This window comes from Ammospiza caudacuta, chromosome 2 (assembly GCF_027887145.1).
Source record: "Ammospiza caudacuta isolate bAmmCau1 chromosome 2, bAmmCau1.pri, whole genome shotgun sequence".
NCBI classification, from domain to species: domain Eukaryota; kingdom Metazoa; phylum Chordata; class Aves; order Passeriformes; family Passerellidae; genus Ammospiza; species Ammospiza caudacuta.
In genome coordinates this window covers 38248374-38267834 of record NC_080594.1, presented here as the reverse complement: position 1 = coordinate 38267834, position 19461 = coordinate 38248374, and the positions used below count along the sequence as shown (strand labels likewise).

General features: G+C 38.2%; 1 protein-coding gene across 5 annotated transcripts in view; it reads right to left on the bottom strand.

Annotated features, from left to right (window-relative positions):
• LOC131571971 (disks large homolog 2) overlaps positions 1-19461 on the bottom strand; it is a 620230-nt gene that overhangs the window by 471333 nt on the left and 129436 nt on the right. Inside the window, exon 1 of one of the 5 annotated variants that reach the window (XM_058824786.1) lies at positions 11617-11832. The exons of the other annotated variants lie outside the window; for them this stretch is intronic. Coding sequence (XP_058680769.1) covers positions 11617-11694 — 78 coding nt within the window. The 5' untranslated portion in view covers positions 11695-11832. Of the gene's footprint in view, positions 1-11616; positions 11833-19461 lie in introns of those variants that run through there. 5 annotated transcript variants of the gene reach the window in all.

The window sequence follows — 19461 nt, the reverse complement described above, 5'->3', positions numbered from 1 at the left end:
TAGTGTGTTCAATACATTTTTAGACCCTAGCTTAATTACAAAAGCTTTTTCATAATAACAAATATTGTCCCAAGCAGAGACTATATTTAATAAATATGCTCATTATTTTCCTTAATGAAAGCAATGTTTAAAATTTGTAGGTAATCCCATTACACTGTACTTCCATTATACAGCCCAGCTCTCCTACCCTCCTGCTGATAGAAGACTTGCTCATCTTAGTTTCCAATTATATACATTAAGTCCTTCCAAAACTACCTTCATTATTACACACAGCATGTACAGCTCTATCAGAGAAAAAGCTGTAATTGGAAAAGAGCAAAATGCATTTTTGACCCTAAGATAATCACAAGAAAAGTTAATTATGTCAATTAAAATAATCTTCTCTCCACTCAACAAATATGACCTCTTTGTACAAAGAAACACAGCAGGACAGGTACTGATCCCTGATAAACCATGGTGTTTCTACTCAAGTCATTCTAATCAGAAAATCTGTGAAAGAACCAAATTTTGACTTTAAATTACCTGACAATAGAAGAATGGCCAAAAGAACTATTACATGAACCCGGGGGAATTCTCCAAAACAAAAACCGTAACATTTTCTATGTACATCCAAAATTAAACGTCAGTGTTTCTGTTCTTGGACTAAGTTTCTACTTCCTAAAAGGAGAAAAGGACAACTGACACAAGCAGAATACTGACAGAAAATTAATAAATACATAAATTAAAATTTGAGGTACAAGAACTAAAATCTGCACCCTTACTGTTAACTATTTTTGGCAAAGAACTTCATCTCAGCATCAGGTGGCAGCCAGTTGAATCTATCAAGTGTTGACTCTAATTACAGGGTCTCAAGTCAGAGCTTTAAGTCAGTTGAAGACATGGCTGCACATGGCAAAACCAGAGGTGTTCACTCCTAAGAGCATCAGTGCACAAGGAGGCTCCCAGATCCTGTAGCTGCACAAGTCCCACTTTTATTCCCTCAGCTTGTAGAAGGAAGAGCAAGAGGTGATCCATCTCTCCCTATTAGCTGCTGCTGATAGTTGATTTTCCTTGCTGTACCCAAGGAAAATTGTACTTTACTTTGACATTACATTTGATCAGCCTCAGCCACTTCAACCATATTTTAGAATGTGCAGTTTTCACTAGCCTGCTCATTACCACATTTTCACATCCAATTGTGTCAGCACAGCTATGCATGACCCTAAATTTGCTATGAAGAATTTTTTCCATCACACCTCATAATGCCTTATCTGGATCTTTCAACTTTTGAACACTTCCTAACAGATCTATTGTTGTTATTCTATAGGCACCAGAAATAGAAGCAATATTCCAGAGAGTACTACAATACTTCTGCAATGCCACCAAACCCTTATTTTATCTGAGTACTTTTGGCTGTTCTTTGTTTATGCCAAACTCTTACTTCTTTATCTTACAAATCCCTGGCAATTTGCTGTGTAGCATTTGTACTGACAATTTGGTATGACAAGAAAAGTCAAGTCCAAGTACAATGCGGTTTAGGGAACATTTTCAAATTTCACAGGGAAATGCTACTTGATCTGGAAGTTCCAATCTCCTCATTTCTTTTACCCTGATTTGGTTTTTTATCATTTGGTGATTTTGTCAGGGAATTGGGATCCCTGCCAAAGATGTTTACCTCAATTTTGTTTCAAGTCCTAAATTAGATTTCTCCTAAATAGTGAATTAGATTATTAATCAGTAAAAATCTAAATCTTCATTATTAATTTACTCAAAACAATACAGCACCTTGTAAAACATTTATGCAGCAGTAAACGGAGAACCACTTTGCAGAGATCATGACATGCTTAATTTACTACACAACTAAATATTTAATTAGAAATGGTAGCAAAGCTGAAGGTGTTCTGCTGAAATTAAATAATCTTTTAAACAGTAATAGTCCTAACTTTATTGTGGGCCATAATGGTAAAATTTTAGAACAACTGGTAGGAAACTTGTTCCTTTATCAGTTAAGTGAAGAATCATGTATTTGGCTAGCCAGTTTGCTATTTACTGACAGGTCTGGTCCCTCCTGTAGTTACAACAGAAATATATTTTAAATGCCATATTAAATTAATTGAAAATGCCATGCACTTTGAGGCACTATATTTGCAATCTAATAGTTTTGCTCCAATGATTTCCTTACTAACATCTCTAATTAGAGTAATGGCATTTTAACTTCCTTGCGAATATCTAGCAATTCTTTGTTTCATATTCAATTTTCAAAACATCCCGGGTACAATATTTTAAATTCCTTTGCATTTATACATCCAGACTCATATAAAAACCCAACAATTTGTTTATATTTCCAGTTTAGGAAATTGCACACAGAGCTTTTGCAAAGACATCACAAGATGAATATATCCTTCCCAGTGTTGAACCTGAACAACAAATGTTGATGCACATCAAATCTAATTAAAGGTGAGCTTTCAAAACTGATAATCAAGAAATGCAGTTGGATTGTTTCAGAATTTTCTAAATGAGTAGCAGTATGGAGAATGAGTTCTGGGGTTTTTTTCCTCCTTTTTTAAATCTATTCCTTCCTATTGTCTCTCTAGCTCATATAATTCAGCTTTCAGAAGAGGAAGGTAAGGGATGGTTTGTACCCTTCTGTACAGTGATGGATACAAAGAATGAAGAAACAAAGCAAGATAGGCAGGAGAAAATTAAGAACAATAACATTATCACCCATTTTAGGAGGGAGGTCTATTGAATAGATTATTACACCAAGCAAAGAAATTATCAGGCTATAAATATAGTCTGGAAAACAAAGGGTAGCAATAGGATCACTTTCACCTCATCTTGAACATGTCTTTCAAAACAGCAAATTGATATTTCTTGACTATCAATTTGTTTTTATTAACAATACATAATATCATGACCTTTTGCTATCTTATAAGAGCACATGACAGTCTTGTCAAAAATAATTCACCTAAAATCTTTAAAAAAAGTTGTTAACTACGAAAACCACAGCCATGCATACATAATTGATCAGATAAGAGGAAAAGAATATTCTATTTAGAGTAGGAGTAAAACACATTTTTCTGCATCTTCCTTATGTCTCAAGGCTAAAGAATATTTCATAGAATTACAAAACTGCATGTTATAGCTCTTAAAGCCTTTAAATGGAATAAAGAAGTATACACTTGGTAGCATGCCTCTCATTATGCTGCAGAATCCTAATGATGTGACCTTGCTTCCCAAATTTACTTGTAAGGTAAACTTTTTAGAAGTAAGATGAGTGATATCACTGGTATTCATCAATTCATGTTCAATTTAAACATTGCTGTATGAAACACGGAAGCGCTTACTGAAAGACAGACTCAAGTTAATTGAAAAAAAAACATAGTCTAGGATTAAAATAACATTTTCACACAAAGTTTGTTCTTCAAATCCAATCCCAGTTTAACAATGCCAAAGTTAGTGCAGTGCTGATCTTCATGAAAGGCACAGCCTGGCAGTAGCTAATACAGAACACAATGAGGCACTCAGCATGGTGCTGGTGTCATGTGGGCTGTCTCAGAAGAGCTAAGAGTGGTGCCAGCTGTGTACCTGCACATACAATCTGTGTCAGAACAATTTTATTTCTGAACAGACTGGGAAAGGAGAGAGGATGGGTGGTGGGAGTGGTGGAAACATGAAGAACCTTGTTCTGCTGTTTACCCGTAAGCTGCTGTAAAAAAGAGAGCTTGGCACTTGAGAAAATGTTGTGAGTGCTTCACGTGGTACTGGGGCCTCCTTCCTTGTGACAAAAGCTCTCAGACTGCACGTACTAGCTAGTCCCTTGATTCCTTCCAATTGCTCTTCTGAAGCTATTAACATATATTAGAGCTATAACCAAGCTTTCCCTGATATGCACCAATATTTTAAGTAGTGTATGGCAGAGAATTTTTTTAAGCAGACAAAAGTGTGCCTCATTTAAAATAAACTGTCTTGAGAATTGCATGACATGGCAAGAATTCTAAATTTTACTAAAGCTTTTTACACACACATGACTTTGGCAGGCTGCCTTCCAGTGAGAGCAAGTTACATATGTACCGGCTCTAATGGCCCATATAGGATATTAAAAACACATAAAGAATAATTTGATAATTTACCTTAGGAACAGCATGAAAATTTTCATCTCAGTTTCCTTTAGAGACTCTAATGTCAAAGGACAGATTGTTTCTTGTCAGTGCTTCAAACTGATCTCTATTTGCAAACACAGCAAGTGATGCCAAATGCAGTTCAGAACGCAAATCAAACAACTATTCATTATGCACTGTTTTGAATTGCGTATGCAGGACAGAGAGGCAAGTAATGACCAAAAAAAAAAAATCATGCTTGCACATCACACAAGCCATTTCCATAATATACTTGAATACTGTATATGCATGCAAAGAAATAAAACTATTCCAATAAAATAATGACTGCTTATGAGTTAAATATATTTAAAATGCTACACACTGGGATTGAACAGAACTTGATATACAATGTAGACCAAAATATAAATGCAGTAGTTATACAAAGAAAAGGAGGGGAAATTATAAATTATTTATTGAAGGAAAGCAGAAGATGGAAAATGAGAAAAACTTTTCTTGGAAAAACAGGTTAGCTTGTAACCAATGATAATAATCCCACTTATTCATTAAATCTGATTCTATTTGAGTCCCAGCTAAGCAGCCAGAGCAGCAATTAATGCAGTCATCAGTGTGGCTGTCGTTTCCTGAACGTTCCTGTCCATCTCAGTTTTGTCTTGAGGAAAAAAAAGATGAAAAATGACTGGAAAAATAACTTTACTTGTTTCTAAGATGATCACAGCACTGGCTAAAATGGCAAAGGGGAAAGAACTGTTTTCAGTGCCATGCTACAGACATCTGTGGGTGGTACCTGACAGGCACAGAACAGTGCATGCCAGAATAATTCATGGGGGAAAGGGAGAGGCATCACCATGTATGGCAGCCAGCTAAGGCTAGAGCTCTCTTAGATTAGACTGAAGAGAAGGAGAGAAGATATTCTTCACAAAGATCTAATCCATAGCTGGTTAACAGGTATGTCTTTAATTAAAAAAAAAACAAAAATTGAAAAAACACCAACTAACTTAACCAGGACTGCTGCTTATTGCTCATTAATTGCTACAGATAGGTGCTGGGCCTGGAGAGGTGCAAGAACAAAACCCCTCACAGAAGAAAAAATAAAACACACTTAAAGCAAAGAAAAGACTACTTTGAAATTAAGTATTTCAAGGGATTAACTTCAGTAGTTTACTTTAGATCAGTATTTTATTTTGAAACATCATTGTTGCATTTTTTCAAGGTTAGTTGAATTTATTTATTTTTACTATTATAGTGATTGTGAGGTGGCAGTGAGTTAAAATAAATCCCTACTTAGGCAGCTTATCCCTCCTGTTATATATTAATCTTGTGGGATTATAACAAAATGCAAAGGAAAAAAAGGAAAAAAAATCCAACTTGACTTGCTATATTTTTCTGGATTAAATCACAATATCAGAAAATGTCTTAGAATTCCAACTGAGCTGTGCTAAAGCAAAAACCAGCTAGCTCTGGATACAGGAACGCTTGCATATTTTTCTTCACACAGTTATGTGTGAAAAGATTTCCCCATAAAACTGTAAAATAGAGCACTGAGAAAGTCCATCTGAAAAGATTCCTCCAGGGGGCTGAGACAACTCCGGCATCTGTTCGAACAGGTAATTCTGCAAATAAGTGACACACTTTTGTCATCCCATTGAACTTGGAACAGGAGGGCCCTTGGCTGCCCAAACACAAATAAAACTCTCCATTGCCCTTACAGCATGTGGCAGCTACATGAGATGTCCCTTAGAGATGCAGTCATTTCACCTTTAGCCAAGGCAATAATGAGAGCTGCAAGTTTTATCACTTCATCACAACCCCAGTGGACTGTAAATGATTTGGTAAGCTCTGGTTTGAAAGAGAGGACTCCTTAAGAAATCTAAGGAATGCAGTGAAGGAAAAAGAGAGTTTCTCCTCTTTGGAATTATATATATATATAAAAATAATGTCAGAAAAAATATGTTTATCTCCAAATATGTTTTATGATTTCTTAATAACACAGTTTCTATTCTTTGTTGTGAATAATTACTGCTTCAAGTTAATTTCTTATCTCTTTCAAATTAAATTATGGGTAGCTACTTGTCAACAAAGCAAAAACGAAACAAGAACACATATCCTGGAACTGCCCACCCTGCAATTAGCTGTGCTAAAATACAGATATGAGAGCTATCTAAATTCAAGTGTCATCTTGATATGAAGACTTGATTGTTGTTATTGCCAGAATACTTTTGAAAAAATTATAAAATATGCATTTATAGACGTTTTACTTGTTGTTGTTACACATCCCAGTTTTAACTTCTTAAAGCATATTTTTTGGGTCTTTTGCAAATATTTAATTGTAGGCTGACAGTCAAGGGCTCTTGATTTACCCAAAACAACTCTATAGTTAGGAACATGGAAAGAAAAACTGTTTGTTGTCTATGTTCTACTTATCTAGTCGGCACTACAATACTTTCAAAAGTACTCATTTAAAATTATACTGCTTAGTTGTGAATGGGATTTCTGGGTCATCTTTATTTTTATTTATAATTGATAGTCCAAAAACTTCATTCTATTTTATCATTACATATACCCCTATCTTTTTTTTAAGTTAAGTTGCTTCTATCTTGAATCATTAAACTAATAAATGAGTTAAACTGGAACAATTAACTAAACCCTATGGTGTAAAACTTAAATATTTTCAAATACAAGACATAGTTCTTAGAAAACACTTTAGGAGTAATTTGATTTCTAGAAACTAGAAGAATTTAACAGTACAGAATAGTGAAGATCAACTGATTTAAACATTTCACATGGAGCCTGTTGCTTTGCTCCCTAAAATAATCTACAAGGAGAAACCTCATTTTAAATTGACTGTTATCTTTAGATTTAAAACTTCACCCACATAACTAATTCTACAATGTTCAAAATTTAGGTATCATGGTTACAATATGTTCCACTTCTGAACAAGCATGAAAACCAGTCCTGAACTTCCACTTTTAAAATTAAATTATGTGGTAACTTTGGCAAGTCTTTTCCCACTTTTGATACTGACCCTTGAAACCCAAATTCTACCAATACAGTGAAGCATTATCAGAACTTTAGTTCATTCTCTCAGATCAACATGATTAATTGTTCAGTTACTTTTCTGTACCTCTTCCAACCATTTAGAATACTTATCTCTATAGCATAACCACATGCAGTTAACATCTCTTGATTTCTCCTTGATTGTGGTTTAATGGGAAAAATTCAAGACATCAATCTTTGCCTAAAGTTATTTTAGTTCCAAGGTTGAAGTGATCCTGTTTACTCTCATAACAATAATCCTTTCATGTGACAAACTCAAAGCAATAAAAAAGGTAAGACCAGAGATGACTTGAAAGAACATCAAATGTTTTCAGGCAACATTAGTGGCAGCCCTGTACACTAAATGTCTCACTACTTGAAGGGAAGAGTAACACCAGTGAACAAGCCAAGAAAACCAGATTGAGATAGAATTTGTAGATAAAAAGTGCTGTCTATACTGGAAAGAGTTTATGATTTAGTCTAATAATAAAAAAAGTAAAGAAATATGCTTAATATTTGGCAAAAAATGGCAAAATGAGAACATAAGAGCAAATAACAGGCATCCCACTTTAGCTACAAGAAGTTTTAGCCAGGACTGGCACAAAAAAATAAAAAACCAAAAAAAAAAAAAGAGGAATACAAAGAGTTCAGCTTTCCAAATTTTAAGATTTTTCAAAATATTTTGGTTCAGTTCAGAATTAAAATAAGTTTGTAAAATATATCATAAAAGTATGACTGAAATAGAAATACAGATGCACACCAGTCAACTCAGAATAACCCTTTAAGACACCTACAGCTGCCATTTATCCTGTTATTCCTAGATGTCTTCTTCACTCTCCAGATGAAATTTTAACAGTGAGAGTTCATGTTTGGTTTATAGAAGCCTAATATTTACCAGGAAGTCATTGAAGCCTAGAGTGGCTTAAGTTGGAGAGGACCTTAAAGGTGATCTCATTCCAACCGCCCTGCCATGGGCAGGGACACCTTCCACTAGTCCAGGGTGCTCAGAGCCCCATCCAGCCTGGCCTTGAACACTGGAGCTCTTAAGTTGTGTGCGGGTGTTAATGAGATAGAGCCTTTCCACTCATCTAAGCACAGACTCCAAGGAAATGCTGGGCCGGAGGGGAAGCAAGAACTGAAAAGGCAGGGCAGGAGCAGTGGCGCTGCACTCAACAGCAGGTACTGGTGAGGGAGATAAGAAAGCAAGCCCAGGAACTACCCCAGAGTTCTAAAGTAAACCCACCTCTTTCCTTTGGTCTCCCAACTCTGCTGCTTGCTGATATCCTTTCCCCTTTCCCCCAAGGGTCAAGATCAGTTCTCCAGCTCTTCCAAGCCCCAGTCCTTGGCTGCAATGCTGCAGGTTGCAAAGTACCAACAACATGCAGATCCCACTCAGAAACAACGTGCATGCCAGCACCCCTGGAGCAGGGGTTGCCATATTCAGGTGTGGGGACACGAGTGGAAAGGCATGGTGACATGGGAGGGATGGGGACAGGAGCTCCAGCTCTGGACAACATACAGAGCTCTGGAGCCACTGTGGGCCAAGCTTCCCCACATGGCCATAACCAAACACCCTCACACAGGAGCACCAAGCTGTCACATCAATGCCACCTTATCTCTCCCCACCAAGGACTGCCCTAGTCACCACAGAACCAAGGAATGGCTTGGGTTTTAGGGCACCTTAAAGACCACCCAGTTCCAACCTTCCTTCCCCTTGCCCTTCTGTGCACTCCCAGGAGAACAGCACTCTTCACACCTTGGAAACTCTGCCCCCTTAAACAGGCACCTGGGAGGAGATCCTGGTGGGATCCAAGGCAGATCAAAGTTCATGTCCTCTCTCTGCACAATTCAGGCCCAAAGTTTTGACATTTTATGGAGCTATACTGCCAGATTGTGTATATGTGTGTGCACAATCCCATATTTGGGATGTTGTACCCATCCCTCATTTTCTTCCTCATCTTGTGAAAACAAATAGGCTCATACAAAATTTCTGTTTCTTAGAAATAGCCCTTAAAAACTCTTGATTTGTACTCATGCAAAGCAGCAAAACATAACAGAAAAATCTGTTTTGGAGCTCCAGTCTTCTGATTTCTACTATCCAGATCTTTACTGCAAGTAAATTTTTTTGCACACATGTGGTATTAGAAAATACTGCTGTATGTTACTACCTCCAAAAGCACATTAAGAAAACAATGTATCATTCAGACCATGCCCATGGAGAAAAACAGCTAATTATTCTTCTAGGGGAGGAAAAAAAAGGTGAAACTGCTTAATAATTTGATTATTCAATCATTATATAAAAAAAAGGTCAAAACCAAAACAAGACATACAAGACATGAACTTAAATGGCATTTTGAGTTTACTTTGTGATAGATATATATGCTGTCTGTGTTCTCCTGGAACCGAGATATTGCACTGAAGCAATCAGTGTTGATCAGCTTCCAATCATTAATGGCACTTATTGAAATAGCATCCTGCTAGGAATGGGATTTTCTGCATTTGCTAGAGTTTAATTTGCAGGGGAAAAAAAAATTATAAATGAGCCCTGACTGCAGAATAAACATCCAAGAAAGAAATTTTATTTTTTGTGTAAGGTAATAAGTAAACATTTTGCAAGGTGTTTATTGCATATTTACTGTCTTCTTGCAAAAAAAGAATTCCCATGCAAATATGCTAATAGCATGCCCAAGTAATACGAAAAGGCTTAAAGGCTTTTCCCTAAAAACTGTTAAGCATAGCTTGAAAGCTTAAATAGCATGGACCTAAGTTGTCAGTTATTTTGAAAGTCCTACAGGGATGAACAAGTAGCAATATAATAAATCTACGCAGAAATATTTAAGGTACTTAAAATAAAGAGGAAAAGAGACAATTTTTAAAAGCATTCTTTTAGTCGGTGCTGCAAGACTGCAGAGAAGAAAATATTTTCTCAGTGAGTACTCTGGCATTGCTTTATGAAATTTTTCAAGGTTATTGAAATAATCTATGACCATACATTGTTTAAGCAGTGCACACCAAATCTGTTTTTAAAGATGCTGAGTGAGCCCCACTGTGTCAGGAGTGGAATGTGTCCACTCATCCTGCCTCTGTCATCTTGGAGGAAGCCTGAGAGCAAATATTCCTCTGGAGGGAGCCCCTCAGGACTAAGGAAGATCCAGGCTGCAACTTTTTTTCCTCCCATAGCAATATGCAAACAGCAGGAGAGTTCATATGATGCTCTCTTTATAGAAATGTGATTGATGACAGAGAAAGTTTGACAGTCCCATGTATAGCTCTCTGCATTTCTATTTCCCCCTCATGTATATGATGTGAAATATATAAATCACTACCATTTAAGTAACTTCCCAATGACTTGCATATTTAAATTTCAAAATATCCACACAGTACCTTTTTAACAATTGGGAATATTTTGCAGAAAAAGCAAACCTGTCCCCATCCTCCCCTCTATCACAAATATAATATATTTTTGCTAATAATTTTCTCTAAGTGAAAGACTTTCCCAATTACAAAGGAATTCAGGCAATGATAGTTGCTTAGTGGATTGGTGGCTGTGTTACATAGCATAAGACATATTAAAGACATAATAAAGCAGCCCGTTTAGAAAGTATTTGACTATGTCAAAGACAACAAGGAAAAGAGGAAGCCATCATTATTAGACTAATGAGTAACTTTATAACATTACATTGAAGTTTTTTCACCCCAATCTAAATCTGAGTTTATCAAAGAAGAACTGGTCCCATTTTGAAAATGGTTTGTCCGGTAATGTAGAAAAATTGTATTTCAGGTCCACTAACTAAATGCTTTCTATGCTTAAAACAAAATAAACAAAATACAATTGCCTTGATATCCCCTAATTATCATTACTGCAAATTCTAAAACTGTTTAAGTTTTCCCAGGGAGAAAGAGGGCAGAAGACTCTTACGTACAAGGGCTTCTAGAAAATAGCCAGTTAAATACAGTTCAATTTTATGAGAGACAAATACAGTACTGACCATTTTTACATACCTATACCTTTTTTAAATAAAAGGCATCCACGCTGCAGCACAGTTTCAACAAGTACCATGAAACAAAATTCTCAAACATTATAAATGCTTAACATATTATTCCATCCTCATTAGTACCATACCAGGAAAAAAATATACAAGCAGCAAACAATCAGCGGCTGTTTAAGAGCCTAATATGGTACGAGGAAAAATAATGCAGCACAGCAACAAGTTCACTGGAGTGCTCCCTTAACACAGACATACCAGAAGTACAGCTGTTTATCTTGGGGAGAAAAACAATCAAAAGAGGACATAAAGACTTTGAAAGGTTCTTCTCCCTGGTATTTAATAATATGGAAAATATTGAAGGATTCTCGCATGAAATCAGGAATAGCAATAGGTCGTTTTTCATGGTATTTTAAAAAGCTAAGCAGACACACAACAGGATGCCAGCAGGCAGCTTGCATGAGACATAAGGCTTTATATTCCCACTAGGAACGTACCTTCTCTGCTTTTGCTTTCCTGGCGTTATGCACAAACCTGCGTCCCAGCTTCTTGGCATACCAGATAGAAGCAAACATTGTAGTGATGAAGATTTCAGTCTGAATATGCAGCACAGACACAGAAAAAAAAAAAACCAAAACAACTTCCCCCACAACTGAGATACAGATCTAATGCTGATTGAGGTCTTAACTATGCTGTTGCTTTTTCAAGTCCTCTCATGCTGCCTTCTGAAAAAAAAAAAAAACAAACCACCCAGTGTGGCCAGTCTGCAGGTGTATTTACATACTGCCAGCAGGAAGTCCAGGGTGAGGCATCTTTGTATCCAGCTCACATCCAGTCTGCTAAGTGCCTGTCTGCAGTTCTTTAGCACTGTCACCACAAACTACATATGTGTCAGTATGAAAGGAAGCTGCAGTAAACTACTGTAGCAGACAGCTCACCTCCTCTTCTCCTGTTCTGAAATTTAACTCCTTGGTTCTCTTCGATTTGCCAGCATGCAACAGAGGCAGCAGCAGCTCGAAAATGAGATACACAGCACTGCAGGAAAGCAAAGAGGTACAAAAGTGCCAAAAATAGAAATGTGTATTAACTGTTAAGGTGAAAGAACAGGTGTTTCATGTGTTTCAGGGAAATTAAGATATGAAAGGAAAATTGATTTTACTTTGTTCTTGTGATCTGGGGTCTATTCAGAGATATTTTTGCTACCTAGTTTCAGTTCACAGCAGACAGGCATCAGAGCTGCTCAGTTCACTTGCTGATGTCACACATGCTCTGCTGAAGGATTTAAGACTCAGTCAAGGGCTTCTGTTTTTCTTTGATAATGCCTTCACAAAACAGAAACCTGATAGATTTTTTTCCAAATTCCAAACTTCTGCCCTACCTAAGCATGCTTTTTCCTCTTCCTTGAATTGCACGCTATTCTGCATCAGGAGTTGGAAAGTGCCTTTGAACACCTATTTTTGCAGCAAAACAGCAATGCACTATTTTCCTTTTGTCACACACTTCAGCTTTAACCCCTGCATCTCTCCTCAGTTATAATGGCTCAACAATAAGCAGAAGCACACTCTGCTCTCTCTAGACATAGGACAAACCAGATGTTCCTCCCAGTCAGATGCAGTACCAAGGCTGTAAATTACAAGGTTTACAGTTATGTGCTGTATTTGATAGCACTTAGAAGACAAGTCCTGCCTAGTGCCCTCCCACTTACAAGGGTGGAGACACCAACATCAGGAGAACCGCTGCTGTCCTGCCTGCAGCACTGGAATGCACACATGCAGGAATAATTTCTACTCTGCTATTCCACAGTAAAGAGCAACCCAAAATTAATCGATTCATGGCAAAGGAAATAAAGGCAGAGCAATTTAGTATAGGGCTCTTGGGGCCAAGGAAACACCTTTTCTGCCCCAGGATTTTCAGAGAATGGCTGAAACTATTTTCTCCAGAGCACATGAAATCAAAAGGGAAAATATTCCACTCCCACTTATAACTTAGATAGAACATCCAAGGTACTGTACCTGGATGGCACTGCTCAAGCTTTGAGCCTGAAGGCACATACTCCTCAGTTCTGTTAAGATTACAGGGAGTTCAAAGAATTCCTCAACACTTTTTAAAATGGTAAGTTGGTTAACTAAATTGAAATTCTTAGATAGTGAGGGTTTTTTTCAAGGTAACTCCAAGGTGTATGATTGATTCTTACTTGACATCTAAAACCTTCTAACAAAATATTTGGTAACTGGTGGTATTTCTGGGAAGGGAATAGTTCCTAACTACTTCCAATTCAAATATTTAATTGATCCTGGCAGCCAGAAAGTTTTAAGACCACAAGTTAGAGTAAATTCATGTCTCATTTAGGATATGGTTACTATAGAGGAGCTGTCTTTCCATAACACCACTTTAGCTCTCAGATATCTAGGCTGATAGTAAGATGGACTCTCCAAGGTGAGAAAACCTTCATTATGCCATATAGCAGACCCTCACCATTCTCCCTATTTGGGGGATGATGATGTCCAAAACCAGAGAGAAGGGTAGACAAGAGAAGGAACAAACATGGCCTGAAATATTTAGGAAGAAGTCAGAGACCTTGTTTCTAGCTGCAATACCATTGCAAGGAAACAATGGTAGGGGAAAAAAAGTGCAGAAAAGGAGAAGCAACATCATTACACAGCTTAACCAACACTATAAATGTTAAAGGAACAGGAAAAAAAAAAACTTACATAGTATATGGATAAACATTAGAACACTTCTCCCACTCTGCTCCCATGCTTTTAGGAACAGAATGAGCATAATTTGAAATCATTGCACTACACCAAAAAAGGGTACATTCTCCCAAACAACTACTTATATAGTCTTATGTATATTCAGAAGCTGAGAAAATCGAAGGAAATACTCATTAAACAATAAAACTTCCTTTTTATGACTTTTATCATCAACATTAGCAGCTTTACTGAACTATTTATTCAGGAAAATTAGGGATTAATAAAAAGCCCCAATTCATCCCACTTAAAGGAAAAAAAATAGAATACATTGTTCATTTAAGAAATAATGACAAAGCAATAGGGAGGTAATTTTCTCCACCCACTGAAAATGTTAGATCGGGAAGAATAAATCTTGCCAAATATCTAATCCTGATTCTAATCAGAAATACAGTTTAACTGTTAGCATGCATTTGCAGATCTATCCAAACCCTCAAATACAGCAATGGCCAGACTGCAAGCCATTTCCTTACAGCTCCATCAGGCAGCAGTCTGCCATACATTGCCAATAGCAGGTTTATTAGGGCTGTACTGGTACCAAGGGAGTTTATGATTATGAATATTTTACTGTAACCATAACGAAGGCTGCATTTTACAGAAGTGCTACAAGCTGAGCTGCTTTAGAAGAATTGGAACTCCCAGCTGCTGTCTCCTCACAGGAGTAATACATACTTTAGCTTGCTCACTGAAGTGCTACATTACAAGGACAGAGAGATGCATGCCATTGAGCAGCAATATTATCACAGACAGGAGATAATCAGTTAAGAGCAGATTTTACAAGGAGCTTCTTGCTGCAAATGAGCTGGTGGTTTTTGGTAAACCAAAACACATCCAAACCATACATTAAATGTCATTCTTCTGCCTCTATGAGAAGAAATGGTCTTACCACAAGTGGGCACATGGGTGTAAGCACAGAGCAGGCAGGCTGTTGAATCATATTACTTTTATGACATGGCTCCCCAACATCGCAAGCAATGGCACTTGATGCTGGGTACCAAAACAGATGGTTGTTTCAAACACCTTGCCAACTGTTTGTATGCCCTGAGTATCACCAGTACTTCTGACAGTTTGCCTCCTTTTTCAATTTTAACAGTGCTGCTTTACTTAAGCAGCACTTGGGAAGAAGCCTGGCTTTGCTTTAGACAGAGCATTAATTTTCCCTTGTTAAGGGATAACTTCTCACAGCACACACGTGGGGTGCCAACCTCCCCCTCACACACCTGTGGTGAAGATGGATGTTAGCTGTGGATTCTGGTTCTCTCCAACCTCTGAGTATATACACACAGTAGTCATAAAATGTGATGACAGGGCCATTTAAAATACAAATACAGTTCAGTCATAAATAATGTCTTCCTGGTAAGAATGGGAAGACAGATGGAAAGATTAGCATTCAGGGTTTGCAGAACTGTTTCCAGTGAAATGGGCAGGAGATGGAACAAGTTAAAAATGAAATACTTAAGATATAAAACAATCACTTAAAGGTTTATTTGTTAACATTCCACAGCTGTGGGTACAGGAGCAGAGCTGCAGCTGAGAATCTGAGGTAGCTAGTTTTGTTTTTATTAGCACAAGGCAACAACAGATATTGATTTGGCTCACTGTACAAGCAACCATTTCCCATCCCCAGCACAACTAATTATCTTACACAGCTACATGATGCCAAGACATACTCTTTAATGACCAGAATAGGAGAAAAGACAGGAATCTAAATGTCTGCTATTCAGTCCAGAAGATATAAATTGTAGGCACTCAGACCTCACTATTCTTTAAGTAGATGGAAGACGCAAGGTTTTGTAAGGACCTGATTTTTCATTCTTCCCTCTAAACAATCGGAAATGGACTAATGTTCTTCCTCTTAATGCAACAAAGAATATCTTTAGAGAAAACCCATGGCACTCTCACAAAAGTAAGAGTCAGCACCACCAGAAGACATTAAGACTTCTTTTTTGGTCAAGGCAGAACACAGCCTGTAACAGATTGAAGGATTATCACAGAATAGAATCACGGAATCTGAGGTTGGAAAGATTATTGAGTCCAACCATATCCATAAGTACCACATCTACACATGTTGTAAATGCCTCAGGAACAGTGACTCAACCCACTTCCCTAGACAGCTTGTTCTGATGCTTGGCAAGTCTTTCCATGAGGAATTTTTTTCCTAGTATTTGACTAAATCTTCCTTGATGAAACTTGAGGTAATTTTCTCTTATCCTATTGCTTATTATCTGAGAGAAGAGACCAACCTTCACCTCACTGCAGCCTCCTTTCAGGTATTTATAGAGAGGAATATCCCCTGATCCTCCTTTTCTCCAAGATAAACACCCCCAGCTCCCTCAGCCACTCCTCACCAGTTTTGTGCTCCAGACCTTTCCCCAGCTCCATTTCCCTACTCTGGACACTCTCCAGCCCCTCAATGTCCTTCTTGCAGTGAGGGGCCCAGAACTGGACAGAGGATTCAAGGTGCAGTCCTACCACTGCAGAGTATGTAAATTTCTAGTTGTGTTATTTCCTACCAGTTATGATGCTTCATAACATTGTTTTTCTACAATAAAATTTTTAAAACTCTAACTCTTGGTCCTGAGTGTTAAAGATGAAATCTGAGTTTCTTAAAAGCTAAATGCTTCCTTGGAACATCTAAGTCAATGGCAAGAATATAGTGCAATGATTCTAGAACAGTCACTTATCCTGACAAAGAAATGTTGCACAGAAAGGAACAGGGAGAAAAAAAAAAAGAAGCACAAGATGATGGAAGAGATGGGATAAAATGGGGGAAAAAAAAGGGAAAATGAAGTGCTGCATATTAGGGATGACAGAGGTTCATACTCTTCTCTTCCAATTTAAATTTTTCTACTCCCTTAATATTTCTTGTGCCAAATCATTTCTCTTTAGAAATTATGCTTTCAGAAACCCAGATGTGACATTACAAGTTTGCCCCAGGTCTAATTTCCTCTTAAAACAGAAGATACTGCATGCAGACATGTCCTCTGTCACCTCTCCTGATGCATAGCAGAGCTGTCTTCTAGCAGAGGCCATTAGGAATTTCATACACAATGTCACAAGACTTCAGAGCAGCAAAAAAATAAAATGCAAGCATTTTTTTTCCTCTGGACCTCCTTCAAGTGTGAGGCGCCAAATATTTTGTGCCTGCACTCTGCCATGCAAGTATCACTGCTATTATTCTGCTCTTCTATTATTTGATGGGGTAGATGGCACTCAACTTGCTACCTGTGGTGCAACAGGTCAATAGAAGAGAGGATGAGGAGGTCTGCTACAAAATTGCTTGAAATAGAGCTTTAACTGTGGAAGGACGGGAAATGGAAATAAAGTAAGTGCTGTGCTAGACACTGAGACTCAGCACATCCCTGAGAATGCATTCTAGCACTTTTACAGCACAATGGTGTAACAGACTAAGTTTTAAATCCAGGCAGTTCTTTTTCCTCTTCTATTTGTTAAGTCTTAGAATGGAGAAAAACATAATTACAGCACTTAATTTTGATTTTAAAAATTGATTTTCAACTCTAGTTTCTGCTGGTGTATAGGAAACTCCAGTGAGTCACAGAAGTAATACAACAATCCTAGGCAGCCTTAAAAAAATAACTAAAAATCTGAAAAACGCCAGTTTATTCCCTATTTGTCCCTGGTTCAGCACAAATTGCTTTCTGCCTCACCTTTCTAATAGAAATTTTTAAATTTCTTCTTGCTGTGTTAAGAAATCACAATCAAAATGGTGTATCGAATCCTCTGATGTCCCATTACACTGCTCAGACTTGTATCAAATCAAAGCACTATGTATGTAGCACAGTTATACATTTGCATGGCAAGTACTCCTACGGGAAATAATATAAACTACAAAATTTATCCTTGGGGAGAGAAAAGAAGGAGGAACCACAGACTGCGAGCAGTGCTTATGTGTGTCACCAGTGCATCTTGCAAGGCACTTGCCAAATATAATCCTCAGCAAAACTGAATTCAGTGTGGAAACACTTATATTGCAGCTCTGTGTGTGTGCCTCCCACCCTGCAGCATGTAAGTACATTTGTTTTCTTGTTGTTTATACATAACCCTCTGTGATGGTGGACTCATCTCTGTTTTGGGAGGGGACAAATAAAGGCACAAAGTCACTCGGTAACCCAAATACAGGAACTTGGAGAATCTGCACACTGACTGGAGCCCAGAATCTCTGACCCAGGGTATGGCCACGTGGCTTGCCATGGCCAAAGCCAGGCAGATGTGACATGCACTCTCACTCAGTCCTATGCCAGCCACAGCTCTCCTGTCCAGATCCAGTGAGAAGCAGGAGAGCTGGAAATGTCCATACAGCCACCCACAAGGGGCACTGACATACATAATTTCCATATGATTTCTTTATTAGAAACAGCAAGTCAGGCAGCCTATAAAGAGCTGCTCATCTCACTGCTAGTCACCAAAGAACCCCCAAGAAACAGTTGCAGAAACAAGCATGGGAATATATATCATCCCACCTTAAACATTATTTTATTCCTGGCTGATGACAAGCTGTCTTTCCTTTCAAAGGCATCCTTAAATCTCACTTTTGCTTTATCATCCCCAAGAGCAAAATTAAAAAGTCAGTTTAAGCATAAACACTGCAAGTTATAGGCACCAAACCAGAGAATCACACTGACTGCTTTGACCCAGCATTATTTAAAGGTTCAAGGTGAATGTAACTTGCCATTGTCCAAGCTCTCTAGAAAACCCTCATGCACAAGAAGCCAGGTTGCCCTGAATTACGAAGCACTAAGAAATCACAAGTGATGAGATATAACAGGATAGCTGAAATCTCATGCCAGCATCTCCCTGCAGGCAGACACACGTGTACCTGCGTGGGTTGAGCCCACTCAGCAGCACATTGCTGAGCAGCAGCAGAGTCCATGCAGCCCAGCACACCATTCCCTGTCATCTCTCAGGCTGCGTTGCTCTCAGTCCCTCTTCCAGCCTCTGCCAAAGCAGCAGCTCCCCACTCCCGGGTGGAACCATTTCCAATTCTGCTGTTGCCTGGATCATGTTCCAGCTGAGCAGCCCCTCCCCTCCAGGGCCTCCTGACTGGCTTTTTCATGCTTCTTGGAGAGGAACCCACATGTGGACACCAAATGCAACAGACAATGGCTGCTGCCAGTTTTCATTTCAGTTCTTGGTCGTTATCCCTGTCCTCAGCTCTTCTAGGCTGTGGTCCTCACAGCTCCTGGGAAAAGGTCCTGTGTGGTCCAACAGTCCAGTATCACTTGGAAGTTAAAGCACTTCAGAGGCAAGTTTTTAAAACAATGCTGAGCATTTTAGATTCTGGACACAGGTTTAGAAAAGCAATGTTTTCATGCTAAAATGCAAAAGAAGAAACATGAAGGAAAAGGATGTAGTTAATTCCTACAAATATAAGATGTTCTACTACTAAGTATGAGGGACAGATGACAAGTCTTTATGCAGGACCGTCTGCAATTTTTGCTTCCTGGAGTCAGAGACATGGAAGACATCTTCTTGTTTTTGGAACTGACTCACCACATTTCTGTTGCCCAAGCAAAGCAAGAGAGGAGAGTCCAAACCACAGCAGACCAAGAACCAGGTTTTCTCCCTTAGTTC